The sequence below is a fragment of the Ammospiza nelsoni genome, chromosome 3 (genome assembly GCF_027579445.1).
Source record: "Ammospiza nelsoni isolate bAmmNel1 chromosome 3, bAmmNel1.pri, whole genome shotgun sequence".
NCBI classification, from domain to species: domain Eukaryota; kingdom Metazoa; phylum Chordata; class Aves; order Passeriformes; family Passerellidae; genus Ammospiza; species Ammospiza nelsoni.
Genome location: NC_080635.1, coordinates 15,821,762 through 15,839,260, shown reverse-complemented (window position 1 = coordinate 15,839,260; position 17,499 = coordinate 15,821,762). Strand labels below are relative to the sequence as shown.

The 17,499-nt window shown below is 42.9% G+C and overlaps 1 protein-coding gene across 2 annotated transcripts in view; it reads left to right on the top strand.

Moving 5' to 3' along the window:
• SPRED2 (sprouty related EVH1 domain containing 2) overlaps positions 1 to 7,186 on the top strand; it is a 59,203-nt gene extending 52,017 nt beyond the window's left edge. For both annotated transcript variants that reach the window (XM_059468223.1, XM_059468224.1), the window contains exons 5-6: positions 3,157 to 3,306; positions 3,738 to 7,186. In XM_059468223.1, the coding sequence (XP_059324206.1) occupies positions 3,157 to 3,306; positions 3,738 to 4,388 (801 nt within the window). In that variant the 3' untranslated portion in view covers positions 4,389 to 7,186. The remainder of the gene's footprint in view (positions 1 to 3,156; positions 3,307 to 3,737) is intronic.
• Positions 7,187 to 17,499: the final 10,313 nt, after the last annotated feature.

Here is a 17,499-nt window from a genome sequence, read left to right as displayed (position 1 = left end):
TAAGTCTCTCTGCATTATGAGATTCTTAAGCAAAGTTTTCAGGGTCAACTTTCATTTTGACTCTTGTGAATAACAAGTTTCATCTGGAAACTGTGTCATCATCTTGTTCATCTCCTCCTCACATCATTGATGAGTGTGCCCAGCAGCACAGGTGAGGGGCCTGTGGGTTTCACTGGTGACCTTCTGCTTGGGAGGTAGGAATTTTCTACCTCTTTTGTTTTCTTCAGTCCTCAGACCATGCATTCATGTGTGCTAAGAGCGCTCTTCCCCTATGTCAGTTTGAAATAGCGAGGGACCTTGGTGGAATATTGGTTTTTGAAAGGAACCAGTGCTTATCCCAGCTGATGGTCAGCAAGGTAACTCTGCAGACACTGCATTTGTCACCCAGCTACTGCCTTTAGTGTCACCAACCAGGAGTCAGCATAAACTTCTTTATGGACGAGTGAGCAGAGACCCAGTCTTGGATAGGTTGATTTCCCCTTTCTGGGTGCTTAGAGGGAGTATTTGTGTTGGCAAACTGCCCATCTAATCTGAGGACATTGAATGTGGAAATGCAGCGATTTTTAATAAGGTGAAAGCGGAGAGCAGCGCCGCAGCCTCTGGTATGCTGCAAACAGGTTTTGTAGCCGTGTCAACACATGTGGAGGAGAGGCTCAGTTGCCCTGCTGGGTCTAAAGGGAGAAGAAGGTGTGGAGGATAGCAAAGGTAGATACAAATCAGGCAAGATAGAAATCACTACAAGCTCTTTTCCAGTTGCCTATTGCAGAAATGCTGCCTTCCCAGAGAGGCAGCAAATAGCGCTGTGCTTGGAGGGCTGGTTATAGCTCCCAGCTGCCCTGCTGAGATTATCAAGGAGTTATATCTAGTTTGGGTGGGATTTTTATTTTCATCCAGGACAGGGAGGCAGTTGCAGGACGGTATGTGCAATGACCTCCCACTGGGTTGTTTCCCCCAGGCTGCATTGTTTGGACCACGAACACCCATGATGTTTTCGGAGTGTATCCACAAAAGGCTTGTCCCAGCAGGGCTCAGCTGTGGATCCACTGAAGCTGAAGGGTCCTGCTGCCTGCCATGGTACCATTTTAAGGCCCTGCCTCTTTTTTGCTTCATGTCAGTTGAAGTTTAGCTTTGAGAGCAGGCTGGGGCTGCCTGGGCCATGGGGTGTGGTATGTGGCTTTCTGAGACCTTAAATCACAGCTCAGCATCTTGGTCTGCACCACATACAGCTCTGCAGAAAAGGTACTTTTGTGAGTACCAATATGGCTGTTGTAACTAAGTCCTGACTCTTCTCAGGGTTTTCAAACAAGTTTTAAGCTTAATGTTATTACAAAACATTTGTAGAAACTGCCTTTTTTTTTGTTTGTTTAATGTCCCCAAATGTGCTACATATTGCAGGGCCTGAAGTTAAGTCCACAGGAATTAGCTTTGAAGGGTTTAAACCCCAGATTTGAACTGCCTTTGTCTAATAAGTTATGAGGACTGATGAAGCCTCTTTTTTAAAAGAGCCTGAATATTGGTGCAGCCTGAATATTTGTTCCACTTTAGAGGTGTTGTTAACTATGTTAAGAGTTGATTTGCTTCTGTGTATTTGTTTAAAAAAAAAAAACTAAAACAAACACACATATTAAAAGTCTGTTCTTAATGGGAGTCAGCCATTCAAAACTCATTCTGCTTGTTATACCTCTCAGATAACCCAGCTTGGCTTTACATCACACTGCAAACAACTGTGTATTTGCTTTCAACAGAATAAGTTGGGAGTTCGGTGCTTTTAAAGTGCTGCAGGAGTTAAAGAGAACCAACATCTGTTTTTGTGTTGAAATGCTTCAAGGTGTTCTCACCTTTGGACAGAGTCTTTCAGAGTGTTGTTTTCAGAATAAACAAATATTCACAAAGAGGGTTCTTGTATTCTTGGAGCAAGAAATGTGTCTGATGCCATTCATTGGAAAATAGTATTTAGAGAGTGCATTCTTGACAAGGAGAGAAGGTTTTTCAGGTAAAACCAGTCTTCTGCTACTACTGATACAATTCTTCTCTGCTCTTGAGGTTGTGCAGTCTCAGCTGACTGCAGTGGCAATCAGGACCATGGACTTGTAGCTGCAGCACATCTTGTTAGTTGAGAGGGGGGTGGGTGGAGATTTCTTTTATTTCAGGCACCACCGTTTCAGGCACATGCAGTGCTACAGCTGTTCTGCTTGTTGTGCATGGAGGCTCTCTTTTTCCTGCTCTTGGTTTGATGGTGCTTTTAGCAACTGTCCATAGAGATTCATGGTAATATGAAAAAGCCCAAAACTTATAAATAGAATTAATGGGCAAAATCCTGAATATTGTATGGCAACTGTTTTAACCAAGGAAGGGCTATGGAGATATGGTGGCTGACATTACTACTTTGTGTGTTTCTGCAGGAAGAGAAATAGGATTGTTAAGAAGCAGTAGGTATTGGCAACAGCATGTTACTGTGTTATGTTTCACCCTTTCACGATCATTGTTGCATAATGATGTAACTAATTAACCTAAAGAAAGTGCTCAAAGAGAGCCAGGAATGTATAAAAATACAAGTAACATTCATTGCACAGTAATAGTGAGTGGCGAAAAAGTGACAAAACAAGAAAAAAAAGCCTGAAGTTTTTAAAGGAAAGCTGATATTCAGGTAACTGGTGATGAACTGGAATTCAGTGAGTGTTTGGAGAATGTGTAAAGGTTACAAAATTGCCAGTATTTTTGTAGCCTGGGTGACTGGTGGGGTACAGCCTGGGCACACAGATGCTCTGTCTGAGCCCTCAGGACCTACAGGATTGCGTCATTTGCTGGGGTTTAACTTTGCTCTTCAGAGGTAGCTCCTGGTGAGCGCTCATCGTCCCACCATGCCCAGGATAACAAATAACATGCCAAGCGAATACAGGTGGTGTTGGTGAATATGTCACGGGCAGGCTCTGGGCATATTATTTTTCCATGTGTGTGGTGACAGCTTTTATGGCCTGGCAAAAGATCTGCCTCTTTTAAGTATTTTATGAGAAACTTCATGAAGCCTCCAGCGGTCAGGTGTTGCCAATATTGCAGGTGTGTGCAAAGTCAGTGAGTGGCAAAACATCTCTTAATGCCCTGTGCTGTAACAGCTGAATATATGACGATTTTTTCCCCCCTTTCCATTTAAAACAGAATGCTACAGATAGCTCCTCCAACTCCTCTCAGAAAAGGGAACAGCCTGTGCGAACTCTGGCTTCTCCTGCATCCTGTGAACATCGAAGAATTTGCACTCGTGGACACCTTCACGACCATTACAGCTCTGACCACTACCATCTAGAACAAGTAAGGTTTCTTCCCAGTGTTCTCTATGTCTGCCAGAGTCTGTTGGTGTTTGGTTTTCCTCCACATGCCTGAGACAGCTCCCTCCTTCTGCTCTCCCCATTTCCTTCTCAATTAGCTTTAAATGGCTTCCTGTTATTAAAAAAAGAGGGGGAGGGGGAGGGGGAGGGGGAGGGGGAGGGGGAGGTAACACTGGTTTAGCATGTTGTGTTGTACCACATGCACGCAGGCCAGTGTAGGACTGTGACAGTTTTACTCCCTCATGAGCCAAAGACTGAAAAAGTCCATGATGGATCACGGTGAAGGGCATATAAAGAAGGAAAGATGAAGTTTCTAAGTATTGGCTCTTCAGGAAGCAAGGAGACAGTGATTACCAGTAGCAAAATGAGCTTATTTATCTTTTCTCTCTCCTCATCTCCTTCCTACTTCCACAGTCAGTACCACGATCCTACCGGCACGTCAACTTTCCAGATGATGATGAGGAGATAGTGCGCATCAATCCTCGGGAGAAGATTTGGATGACTGGGTATGAGGATTATCGCCATGCCCCAGCACGAGGAAAGAACTTTGATCCTGATGACATGGACTCTTACGTACGTTTTGCCAAAAGCGAGGCCTCGAAACACGAATACACTTATCCTTACGTAGACAACTCGGACTTTGACCTGGGTGAAGATACCAAGGGTGCTGTGATAAAGACTCAACCTGTCAAATTCAAGCCCAGGCGGAAGGAAGATGGTGAGAGGTCGCGGTGCGTGTACTGCAGGGACATGTTCAACCACGAGGAGAACAAGCGGGGTCAATGCCAGGATGCTCCAGACCGCGTCAAGACTTGCATCCATCGAGTGAGCTGTATGTGGTGCGCAGACACTATGCTCTATCACTGTATGTCCGACCCAGAAGGAGACTATACAGATCCTTGCTCGTGCGACACCAGTGATGAAATGTTTTGCCTCCGGTGGATGGCCCTTATCGCCTTGTCTTTCATTGCTCCATGTATGTGCTGTTACTTGCCGCTTCGGGCTTGTTACCACTGTGGGGTCATGTGCAGGTGCTGTGGTGGAAAACACAAAGCTGCTGGATGACTACAGATGCATTCAAAGTGTTAGGTTTTTCCTGTAGTTCAAGGAACACGTTGGTTTTGGAGCACTGAGGTCACTCACTTTAATGCAGCCACTGTGCCCGACAGCATCCGGAAACCACCAGTTTGGATCACTTTACATTGGGTCGTCTGGGGCTCACACTGCATTGATTTGCTCATCAACTGTTCTAACTAACTAACCTACAGCATAGACTTTTGTATTATTAATCTGTAATCAAAACAGACTGTCTTGTACATGTTTAAATTTTTTTTTTTTCATTTAAAATGAGTTTGAGAGAAGAACTGCTTTAAATGGTGGTGGATTGTAGAACATCTCCAGGTTATGTCTGTCTTGCCTCTGCTTGTGTGGTACCAACAGCGTGTTAGCAAGCTTTGGCATTTCTAGAAATGGGACGGTGTAGTGAATGAGATCTCACTTGGAAGATATTTTAACTTACCGTCAAGCTATTGTGTATGTATAGAAGGTGTGCTAGTAACAAACTTGTACCACAACACAGTATTTCTGTCACTGGTTTTCTTTGGGTTTTTTGTTCTGTTTTCCAAAGCAAAAATAGCCATCTAAGCTGCAGTTTCTCTTCTAGGGTCCATCGTCATTTCCTTCAGCAAACATCTTAAATTATTTCTCTGTTCCTAAAGCTCTGTGAACAGAAAGTAAGGCTCAGTTACCATAGTCACATAGCCATTGAGAATCTGATAGTCCTCCTTACCTGTAATCATTTCAGACCACTACTTGAAAGGGAAACTTCAATTTTAGGCTTTTCTCTTTTCCCTAAATAACATTGGAAAAATGTGTTTTCAGAGCTCTGCCCAAAAAGAAAGGGAACTTCTTCGTAGAGATCTGTGAATAAAACACTAAGGTTCCAGATGAGGAAAATTGTTGATATGCAAAGAATTACTAACAATGCAATGTCAAAAGCACTATTATGGCAATTCTGGGGAAATGCTGCATTAAGTGGTGGATTATATGGAAAATCGTGTGTGTTTGTTTTCTGTATCCATGAGCATGAGAACATTCGCGTCCACTGTAGTAACAACATTTAGCAATCCAAGCAGGTATTGAAAAATCCAAAGCCAGGATGTTAACTACTACTTCCAGTCTGTGACCTGCGGTCCCAATCTGCCAGATACTTCCACACGTGTCAGCACGTTGCTGTGAGCCTGTGTGTGGGATGGAGCATGTGAGTCCTTGCAGGAGCCAGACTGAGGCGTCTGCCTGGCTTTCCCCCTCCCCAGTTCTCCACCCAGGTTTATCAAGTGGATGCATAAGGTGCATACAGCAGGATAATATTACTTTAATTTTTTTTATTATTATTTTTTTTAATGTCATGTTGTCTTGTGTACAAGGCTTGTAATTAGCTTGGAAAAAGAGTATTTTTCTAATATATTACAAGGAATAGCCAAATAATTTTTATTAAAAAATAAAAAAAAAAGATTTAGCGCAGTGAGCTCTAACTAGCATAGTACAATCCGAATACTTTGAGGCAGCTAGGGATTGGCTTGTCAAAGCTGGCACTGCTGTTCCTGCCATAATTTCTTTCTGCAGTAAATTGCCAGTGGGCGCATGTCCTTTCCCTCCCTCTATTGCACATTGACATCAGTCTTAAAAGAGAGGATTTTTTTTTTAAGAATTAATTTGCCAAATAAATGTAAAAGGAACGCTTGCCATTCTTTCTTGGTGGAATGTCCCAACAGTTCCTCTGAGAATTAATCACAGCTTTTTAGTCAACCGTGAATTAAGTATGCAATGTGCTTATTATACACTATAGAGTTGGGTAGGTTTAATTCACAGCAGTTACAGGGGATTTTTTCAGTTGGAGAAAAAAAAATTGAATGATAGTGGAAAAGGGATGGAGTGTTACACTCTGGGTGATATGTCTGGGTTTGCTGAATGAAATTTAAATATTTTGTGCCTAATAGCAGTTGACAAATCTCTCAATGGTGTCTAGTAAACATCAAGCCAGCCTCGTAAAAAAATAATTAATGAAACAACCTTTTCCTTTTATTTCTGTTCTCAAAAGTTGTTTCATGTAAACAAACATCTGTAAGATCTTCTCTCTATAAAGCACAACACTACAAAAAGATCTTACAGTTTTTTGTCCGGTCTTGAAGTGCCCCTATTTATTTAAGTAGACATACTCCAAGCCTTTCTGTATGTCTGAAAATAAAAGTTATTAAAAAAAGGTTCCTCTTTTTTATTTTTTTTTTCTTTCCCTCTCCTTCTTCCCTCTTCTCTTGGGTTTTTGTAATACTTGTAGATTTTGCTGCGTACGTTATTTGGTTCGTGATGGCAGTGGTGTAAGGGCACAAGGATAGAAATGGGTGGTTTTTTGTAAATATTTCTCCTTAATTTCCACACTGCTGCTGAACAGTGTGTAGCATTCTCCCAGTCAGCTTTGCAATACTGACATCAATCATTTGAGAGAAATTATTCAGATTTTATTTTTGTATCTGTGGTAACAAAAACATTAACCAATTTTTTTTTCCTGTTGTGGAAAGGTTTTGGGTTTTTGTTTGTTTTTTTTTTTCCAAGCTATTGCTCACGTTAACAAATTAAAGTGCCTGAAGCCTCATCATTATGTATCTATATACTAAAAGTTAAAACCCTGTTGTATTGATTTTTATAAGCCTTTTTACCTCTGTGTAAAAAAAAAGTATATATACAAGTGTATGATGTACATTTTAGTTCTTAACTTCTTTTTTTATTGTTTCTAATATGTATGATCAGTGTAGCTATTGCTTTAAAATGTACCGTGTAAATACAAATACATCATATCAAAATGATGCCGTTTATTGTCAGAATTTTGCTGTTTATTGTTGTTGAGGTGGCTGGGAACTGAGGGGGAGACAGAATGGGGGCATCTCCAGAGCTCGGGGTTTCTAAGGAACAAAATGGCTCAATTTTACAATTTTGGGTGGCAAAGGCTGCTAAGCCTTGGGCACAGGCCATTCTCATCCAGACACAACAAGGGAGGACAAGGATGGGTGGGTTTTTCCTGGTGGTTTTTAGGTGTTTTCCAGATGATTTGGTGGGAGGACGTGGCCTGGCGGCACCAGGCCCCAGTAGGCCCTGGCAGCCATGGCAGCGGCCAAGGCTCCCTCTTGCTCTCCCTGCTCTTCTCCCCTGAGGCCTCAGCCCCCGCACGGCTCCGGGCTGAGCTGGAGATGGTGCAGGGCTGTTGTTACGTGGCTGTGTTTCATCTCAGCAGGACTCTGAGAAGGGGGGAGCAGGGCAAGGCCACAGAAGTGGCTGCCGAGCGAGCGAGGGCCATCCCGGCTGCTGAGGGCACACGGGGCAGGTTTGCAGCCACTGGGAAGGAGAGATGCCCGAGGTGCCTGGCATGGCCATCCCTGCTCAGAGAGGCTTAGCATGGAAAGAGAATAACCCACTTTAAATGGATACCAGGCTGCCACCAATCAATGGGTGAAATCAGGGAGAAACCAGTGAGTATATCTAAACGTTTATAATTATTTCCAACGGCTTGGTCAGGCCAACACCAACCACATCTGCAGAGCCCAGGTTTATTTTTCCATAGGTAAGTGATAATAAAGCTGTTGCTCCTCTTTTATGTGCTGCTGATTGTTTTGTTGCTGAACAACAAAGCTGCCTCAAGCAGTATGTAGGAGAGGAGGCAAAGAGGACACTTTTTATTCATTTATATTTGTTTATATATTCCTAGAAACATAATGTGTTCATATAAACAAAGATTTCTGTATGCATTTATTATACAACTGATGGTATGTGTATGTTTTTTAAAAAGACGTGCAGCCCTCATGAGAAATGCTCAAGTGTGGGTCAGGTGCTGTGTTCAGGACTCTCTGCACACAAGATTATTCAGTTTGTGTTTGTGTTTGGCTCCATCAGCAGCAAAGCTGCAAAGTATTGCTCACAGTCCATCACTCTCTTAACTAATGGAGAAGAACTTCAACCCTATTCCTTGGCCATTTGGATTTAGCTCATCCTACAAAATGCCTGGCTAAAACCATGTTTCTTGCAGCCTGCACTGTCATTCATCCACGAATCAAAGGTGTTGCTTATGCCTGGAGGTTTCTAAACTGAACCAGAAAACATTACATTTGGGCACTGAATCTATGGAAAACACAAGTGTCATCAAGATAGGAAGCACCATGAACGTCAACCAACTTTCTGCAGCATAATTTACTCCTGTTGTCTGTCTGGGACAGGTTCTGTCCTCTTGGTAGGATGCATTCAGAGACTTGGAGAGGACACAGATACTGTAAGCTTGAAGCCATATGAAATCACGTGTTGAATATTTTATGTTTTAAAAAAAAATCTAGTTCGCTAGTAAATGTAACACAAAATACATTTTAGAATAACGTCTTCACCCAGGCTGAGTTTTAGGGTCTGACAATTGCAGCTTGGCATTTTCTAGCAAGGACGTGGCACCAAGTGTGCAGCTACGATTGCCTGGGTCAGAGTGGCTCTCCAGGCCTCTCTTTTCCCCTACGTAAGCTGTGCTGACCCAGCTCACACCCAGGCTTTTTCCATGGGGAGACATCCTTGGTTTCAGACCAACACAGTTCCACCTGTGTGAATTGTTCTCCTCATAGCCTGTGAAATGAAGGAGTCAGAGGGTAAGGAGAGGATTTTCTTGATGCCCCCTCAGGAAGCCTACAAATGCTTCTAAGAAGCCTCTCCTTATAGAAGCAGCATCAGGTCGGGACTGGCAGAGTGAGTGGAGGGCAACTGCAAGGGGTAACCAGTGTGGTTCTCTCCAGCTCTGTTCTTCTCTAAGGGACAAGGATAAAGAGCATTTCTCAGCAGTGCAGCTGCTTGGCATTGCTTTCAGGGGCATCAGGAGACTTAACCTGGCCTCCTTTAATCACTGGGTAGGAGGTTTCTCTCACTCTGCTTGGAGAGTTTGTAATTTAAATGTGCAAAACAGACTTACTCTTGTTGTGAAAACAAGCCCAAGAGTTTGAATGACTTCCATAAAGTCATGTGGGGGGTTTGTGACACAGTCTGGCTTGGAGTATCCTGAGCACAAGTTCACCACCATCTTCCTCCAAAGGTCATTTTTCCTATCATCCTGGAGATTAATCAGGAAGTTTGGGCTTTGTCAGGAGCCTTGCTGCAGGGAGCATAAACCGAGCTGCCAGCAAGGGGTGTGTAAATCTTCTTTCTCTGCTAATTCCACTTAAAAATGCAGATTTGAAGTAGCTGTCAGGATGCCTGGAAACAAGAGGTATCATTGCATGTGTTCTCAGTACTTATCACAGACAGATCTTGTCTTCTTATAATAAAAGAAATTCAGCCTTTTTCTGTGAGAGCAACAAAGAGATACTTCTCTTTCTTTAGCGCACAATGTTAGGTGAGTTAACATCCTCCTAACACCTTGTCCTTTTCCAGGATGTATTTAGCAATTGAATTCCTTAGAATCTTGATGACATATGTGGAAATAAATAGAAAAATGTTTGGCTTCCACCCAGAGACAAGATATTTAAATGGTGGAAAGTATGTGTGTATTTCTGGGATCTTATACTTAGATCCCCACAAATGCTTTTAGTTGCTTTTCTGCAGTAATGCACAACCATCCCATGCCATTCATCTCATTCCCTGCTTGTAAATTCATTTAGGAAGAGTTGACAGACTTTGGTTTGGCTTCTGTTAGATTCCAAGCCTGCTGCCTAACATCATGTGAGATGGGGTCTCACAGCAGCGCTCTGGGTGGTTGTAAGGGGAATGGCTTGTGAGGGCTGTAACACATCCCATCTCTGCTGAGCCATCACAGCTCCATGCTCCGAGGTGGCAAGGAAAGTACAAAGTGATTTTCAGACTTAATGTAATTCATGTAATCCCCCAAGGAGTCACTGATATTAGGAGTATCATTGCCTCGGGGAGCGAGAATTAATGCATACTTCGGGATGGATAAGACATTGCCAAGTCATACACAGCCTTAAACTTAATTCTTATCTAGATTACTTAATTATTATCAATTATATAGAAAATGTCACATGAACTGGAATTCCTTTTTTTGCTTTTTCTGAGCTTATTTCACGATGAGCTATTAAATTGGTCAACATCTGTTTTAAGGCAACTGACAGGACTGCTATCAGGCTTACTGCTTTGAGAAAAGCACTTTGCTGATTTTCACACTCTTAATTTCCCCACTTCAGTGTTGTGCCAGTGTTATCTTATTAACTGATAGAGCTCTTGATGTGACATTTCAGTGGTAAAAAAGAACAGGCAGAGGGAACTTGTCAATACAATAAGACCCTTGAAGTATCAAGTCTGATATGTTTCCCAATGTACCCTATCTTCAAATCAGAGATTTCCAGTATGCAGATTACATTTGGCTCCGACCTCATTCAGAAACTAAAAGCTCAGACACTTCTAAAGTTTGAAGCATTATCATCCTTGTGCCCCAGAGAGTAATTTCCAGCTTTAAAAGCCCAATTCCAGAACAACGGAACACAAGTGATTTCACTTTAAAAGTGCTTGCTCTTTACAACTTCCTGAGAACAATGATAAAAGCCAGGTTACAAAGTATAACTTTCAACCACATTTTGCAAAAGTCCAGGCCACAGCTTACAGCAGAGAGTATTTTGGTGTGGACAGCCAAAAGAAGCAGTACTCTGCTGGTTTTGTTCAGGAGTCTGAACATTGCAAAATTCAAATCCCAATAAGTTTGTATCAGAAAACACTGAACAGCTAAAACAAAAAAGGAAATAGAAGTTAGGACTTAATGCAGATGTGGGGAATATGATTCATCCTAGATATGAAACATAAGAAATACAATCTTCTTTTCTTATTTCTTTTCTTTAGAGGAACACCTGAAAGGAAGCTCCCATTGTCACAGTAATGTATGGGTATGGGGCCTCATGTTTAAGCTGGAATGTCCCCAGAAGTTTCCATGTTTCCCTTCCATTCCTGCGAGGAAAGGCAGATGGTCTGTGGCTCCAAGAGGAGCGTTCAGAGCAGCACCATGGCTCAGGCTGTCAAACTGGAAGTGTATCTATGTATATGTATATACATATCCTTTTGGAACAGAAATCCAAAATTACCAACATGGTCTAAAGTCCTAAGTGAGAGCCACCCTTTAAATAACTAAATAAACAGGTAAACTCCAGCTGTATGGCTGACCCTGGTGGCTTGGCAGCAATGAATGGGGTGTTCTGTGCAGTGACCCCAAATCTTGGGGATGGCTGCAGGATTTCTCTGTTCGCTTAATGAATAGATCTCAGTGAACATCTTCCTCTAGAGCAAAACCCCAGAACCTTGTTAAGTGGTTGAGCCAGCCACAGAAATGAGAAGGCTTCCAAATAGCAAGCAAAATAGCAAAAGGATGAAGCAGAGAGATATATTCTGCTCAGAGGAGTTTCCTGCTTTGCTGTGGCTTGAGGGTCACGTGCTGGATGGTCAGTGATGCTGTTTCTCGGGGGACATTGACTGGGCTCTGGGGAAACCATGGGCATTTTGGCAAGCAGGAAAGCCTGTGCGTTCATTCATCTGTCTGAAATGGAGGAGTTTGTGGTAAGCCATGTGGCCAGAGCAAGGCAGCCTTTGCAACAGTGCCAGTTCCACAGTTTAAATACAGTTTCTACCACAAGGCTGAGACATAGTTGTACTTCCACATGTGGCCAGAAATGCCACAGGCCTGGAGCAGGCTGCAGGGTGAGCAGGGTCCTCACGCTTACCCCTGACTTTGCAGAGAGATCTCTGCAGAGAGATTTGAAGGGCTGCAACGTGCCAGAGAGGTAGCAAAAATACCACATGCATTAATTTCAAAACTCTAGCAGCCATCCCCAGTACAATGCTATTTGCTGCATTTGTGCTTCTCTAGACTTTAAATAAATGGGCTCCTTCCAGCAACAGGTAGGAGACAACTGGAGACTCTTCTCCAGTTCCCTGAGGTAAAATCCTAATTCCACTTAACTCAGTGGCCAAAGACCCAGACACTAAAATGAAGCCAGGATTTCTCTCCTGGGATTTGAAGGGTTTGGATGCCAGTATCTTCAGATTTGGCACTCAAAACTCCTCCTCCACTGACAGTTCTCTGAGGTGAACTTCCCATGGTCTTCTTGATCAGCCTGGAGAAGACTGAGGGGAGACCTCACTGCAGTTACAACTTCCTTGGGAGGGGAAGAGGGGCAGGCACTGATCTCTTCTCTCTGGTGACCACTGAACAGGACCCAAGGGAATGACCTGAAGCTGAGTCAGGGGAGGTTTAGGTTGGGTATTAAGAAAAGTTTCTTCATCCAGAGGGTGGTTTGGCACTGGAACAGGCTGCTCAGGAAAGTGTTCCCAGTACAAAGACTGACAGTTCAAGAAGCATTTGGACAACCCTCTTAGGCACATGGGGTGATTGTTGGGGTGTCCTGTGCAGGAGTTGGACTTTGGTGATCCCTGTGGGTCCCTTCCAGCTGAGGGTATTCCATCCTTCTCCTTTCCCCAATCCTCCTCAGAGACACTGGATACAATGACAGTCTACATCCATAAAAGGGAATTTCTTCTACTGCATTGTGCACCAGTTCCCCAGTTCTGTCTTAAAAGGGCTGTTTGAAATGGGAGCCACTTTCTGCTGCTGCAAAGGAACAAGTGTCCTAGTGACAGCTGAGGGTTTTGTGGGACCCTAGGATCACTGATTTTAAACTTAGCTTGTCACTCATTTTTTTTCCTGTGCCAAATTACCCGGACATTTCATTTAGTTGGACCTTCACAAAAGAAATATAGGTAGGAGGAGTAAACAGTTTTGACTTAAAAAGTGACAAATTGGCAGGGAGGTTCTCTCAGCCACCTTTCACTCATTTTTGGCAGCTTGCAGGGTTTCCAGCTGGCAGCAATTATTTCTGATATTAAGCTGAAATTCCAATCAAAGATGTTTTAAAAGGCTGAAAGGCCTGTGTAGTAACATTCATGACCAAACGGTCCTGAAACAAAGAAGCACCTCTGAAAGGACTGTGTTTTCAAATCCACTCACATACATAACATTTTCAGAGCTGTCACCATCAGAGCATTTTTTATGGCCAGTTCCTGAAGGAAGTGGTTGTAAAGATGTGGCATGAAGAGCAGCAAATCCAGGTGCTGAGCAGAGAGCTTTTGAACTTAGAGCAAATGTGTGATACTTTTTTCTAACCAGAACAACTGCTGTTTGTGACCATCTGAACTTTGAGCTACAAGAAAATGTCTTTGGGGTTCATCAGGCTGATATCCTGTCTCTAACCACAGCCTGTACCAGATACTTCAAAGGGAAAGAATACAAGAAACTCTGTATTGGAATCATCTGCTAGCAGAGGAAATTTCTTCCCAACATCAGACAATTTGTTATTGATTTATCCCCTCAAACAGGAGAGTTTATGTGCCTCTTAAAACAAATCCAGTTGAATGTTAACAGTGATGTGAGTTTATTCATTAACCCTAACAAAATTTTATTTGAAATATATTTGATTTCTCTAAAATAGCAACTCTTCTACATTTTCTCTGATGGTTTTCCTAGTGCTGAAATGACAGTTTGAGAGTTTTTTCCAGCCACCTCTTTATACAGCTTGCCCTTGAAATGTGACGATGTTCAGGAGCTACAGCCCTACGGCAGCTATTTTGTAAATGACAGTGTCTCCTCCTCCAAATTCTTCTCCTGGCAAGAGAAGAATCCTTTAATCCTCTTTTATGGCTCCTGTAATCATCATTTCCTGATTGTTGGGGTGATACTATGTTCTTATTGCTGTACAGTTTCTCTGGAGCCTCCTGTATGTCAAAGACCCAAAACGGATTGAGGGTATGAGGCAGGTAGTGAAAACACAGCAATTTATTGCTTTGTTTGTCACATTGCTGACATTGAGCTGGATTTATAATATTTGTTTTCTAGAACTCAGATACTTTCCATAGTACAGCTGTGCTGTAGCTGTGAATAAAAACTGGGATGAACGGGGTGTCTGACAGGAAGGTGAAAAGTCTGTATTTAGGCTCAGTGGGCTTTGCACTGAGAGGTGTTGAATGTCTTAATTTTTTCTGAAACCCATGAGCTTGATAGGTGTAAAACATTGGCCCTGCTGAGGTCAATGGCAAACTTCCCACTGACTTTAGTAAAGTATAATCACCCACAAAAACCAGAGTTATGACACTAATTAATGGCAGCTATTTTCCTAAGAGTCTGGCTAATGCACAGAACAAACCAGAATGCCTCTGTGGGTTTTATTTCTTCATGCAAAGGTCTATGCATTTTCCCAAAACCTATAATGAAATACAGAAAAATTCTGCAGCCTAAGTTGCCATCACAACCCATTTAAGGGTCATTTATTTGGTCTTAGTCACAAACAACACAAAGACCTCCTTTGCTTAATGCAAGGCCTGGCCAGTTGAGCAGTTCAGCCAAATAGTAGCAGCTTGGTGGTTCTGCTGCAGAAACTCAGCGGTTGATGTTTGGATCCTAATGTGAGACTTCTAATCTGGTCATTTAGTGAATTTTAATTGCTTCAACATGAAGTACAGATGAGCAGCATCTCTGGAAACCAGGCCACAGATCACTGAAAATAGTAGGTACAGGGCTCTCTAAGATGTGGGTCCTAAGGCTCTGCGCCTCATTGAATTTAATTACAGCTTGGAGTCAAAAGACACACACAAATTTGTCTTTGGCTTGGTTTCTTACAGATTTGTATTTGCACCATTAATCTTCTGCTTGTCCTGTCCATTGCTCCAGTAATGTTTCTTGAGCCACATGTCCAGGAAAAACCAAACCTAGATCTCGAAGACATTAATCTCCCACAGGCTTCATAAAAACAGGCATCTGGGTAAAACAGAGAGCTCTTAGTACCCTTGCTGAGCTCATCCCTGATTAGACACTGGGCAAACAGTGTGGGAAAATCCTTGTTACGAGTGCCTTACCTGTGGATAAACTCAGCTGACAGTCATGCCATGCTGGACACTAAACAGCCACCCCACAAGGGCAGCTTTGCTTTCACACCATACCTCTCACTTAAACAGCCAGTCGTGCTCAGACACATCCTTTAGAAACCAAGCCCTGTTTATTTCATCACTTGTGGAATACTTGTTTTAACATATACCAGTGATATCTAGGAGGGAAGTGACATGTTTTCTCAATCAGAGCAAAGATATGTGTCAAGTAATGCCCTGGGTTTTTTCAGTTTGACTCCAGCTCCTAGAGGGTCTGCTTCACAATTTGTTAATTCAGCTGCAAGTGTTGGCTGCATCTTTGAAGGACTGTATGTGGCTGATTTTTTGTTGTTGTTGTCAGATTGAAGTCTGCTTTCACCTTTTTTTACCATTTTCTTGTGCATCAGTATCAGTATTTTTCCATCTATGAAACTAAATTATTATAGCTGCAAAGCCAGTGATTCCAAGAGATTTCTTTGGTCCTCTGCTTGTATGATGAGAGAGATTCCTGCACTCCAAAAGGCTTAAAATGTCTGGGTCTTGCTAATAATAACAACCCAAAAGGGAATAGTCTAGCTGACTGTATGTAGGCCAGACTTAATCAATTAACACACTGAGATAATGACATACCAGCCTATGGAGCCTTCTAAATATAATTGTGTGTGAAGAAGGCCACTGGCTACAGGATGGCTTCACAAGTTAAATAGTACAGGACTGCCAATATTTAGATCTGGGATTTCCAGAAGACCACACAGAGACAGAGAGCAACAGCAGCTTCTGAAGAAATGTGCATCTTTCCATGCTAATATCTCTACTGAAAGCACAGCTCAGGGGACACTGAGATCAGAAATTTATTTCCACTGCCATCCTTTATGGCTGGTGGCTGCAGGCTGATACCTGCTGGAGTTGTTCAGCCAATGGGGTTGTTCCCATGTACATCATTGCAGAGCACACAGAAACTTTGCTTGCCTTGAAAGTTTCGGTTGTATGCGCTGCCGTATTGTTTGAGCTCATGTGAGCAGAAGTTTGCATAACAGCTCTTAAGCAAGTGGGCCTCAAAATGTCAGAGGGAGCCCCCTTTCATGTAGAAGATGAAAGCCACATTGTCTTGGCTGGATTCCAGCATCTATCCTTGTGTGTTCGAGCGGATGATGGAGGATTTCTGGTGGTGGCTCCTGAACCGGGCGCCCTTTTACAGCCAATAAAGCTGAGTTGATTTGCCTTGATTTTGCCATGGGCTAAGTTGGGTACAAAGGGGTTACAGTAAACTCTTAATTGGTGGCTGCTTGAATATGTGTGCAAGCCCCTAGTTCACCCATGTGTACAAGGAGGGCAAAATAGGGGTGCCTTCCTTTTTGACCCTTTTGTCTAATCTGGTTTGATTGTAAGATCTTCCAGGCAGAGATTGTTACCGCATGGTTGCACATTGTCTGCTGTACTGGGGACCCTGGTTCCAGTGGTATATAACAGCCCTCAGCAGCTACTCTCATGTGAATAAATTATGACCAGCAGAGTGGTCTGAGTAATCTATCAAATAATCCCCAGCTCCACCCACATACAGCTCCTCCATGTGAATCCTGAGGTTAATTAAAAGAATCTAGAGAATGGTAGGGTTAGAGTGATTTTGGTTGAGCGCCGAAGATTGATGTAACCTCACAAGCTCCCCAGGCTTGGGGTTTTACATCGTTGCTGGCTAGTCCCCAAAAGACCAGGACTAGGTTTCTAGCTGCTCTGTGGAGGCTATGCCAAACTACAGGTTTAAATATTCATTGCATTCTTCACATGCCAAATCATCTAAATTGGAAAGCAGGAGTCTAAGATTTTGCAAAGCTGCTCTTGCACAAAAAGACCATTAAAAATTCATCGTGACAGAGAAAAAACAACAACATTGCCAGTAGTAGGGAACTTTCTGTTGACTTGGCTAATGCTGTGTGGAGCTAACCCACATTAATCCACTTAAATGGAAGGGGTGAGCCTGATCCAGTAAAAGCAATAAATCCTCTTTAGAGCTGACCAGACTCCAGTTGCACTATAGGAGAACCAGGCTGAATGGCAAACAGTTGGCAGGGGGTAACTGGATGGGGCCTGAATTTCCAATGCACCAGATAATTTAACCCACAGCATCCCCTTTCCCTTATATGTGCAAACCAGCTGTGGGTATGACCATATCCCAAAGCTCTTGGCACCAGAGGTGGAATGATAGACTGCAGGACAGGGAAAGTCCCTGCCAGTACAGAACTGGAAA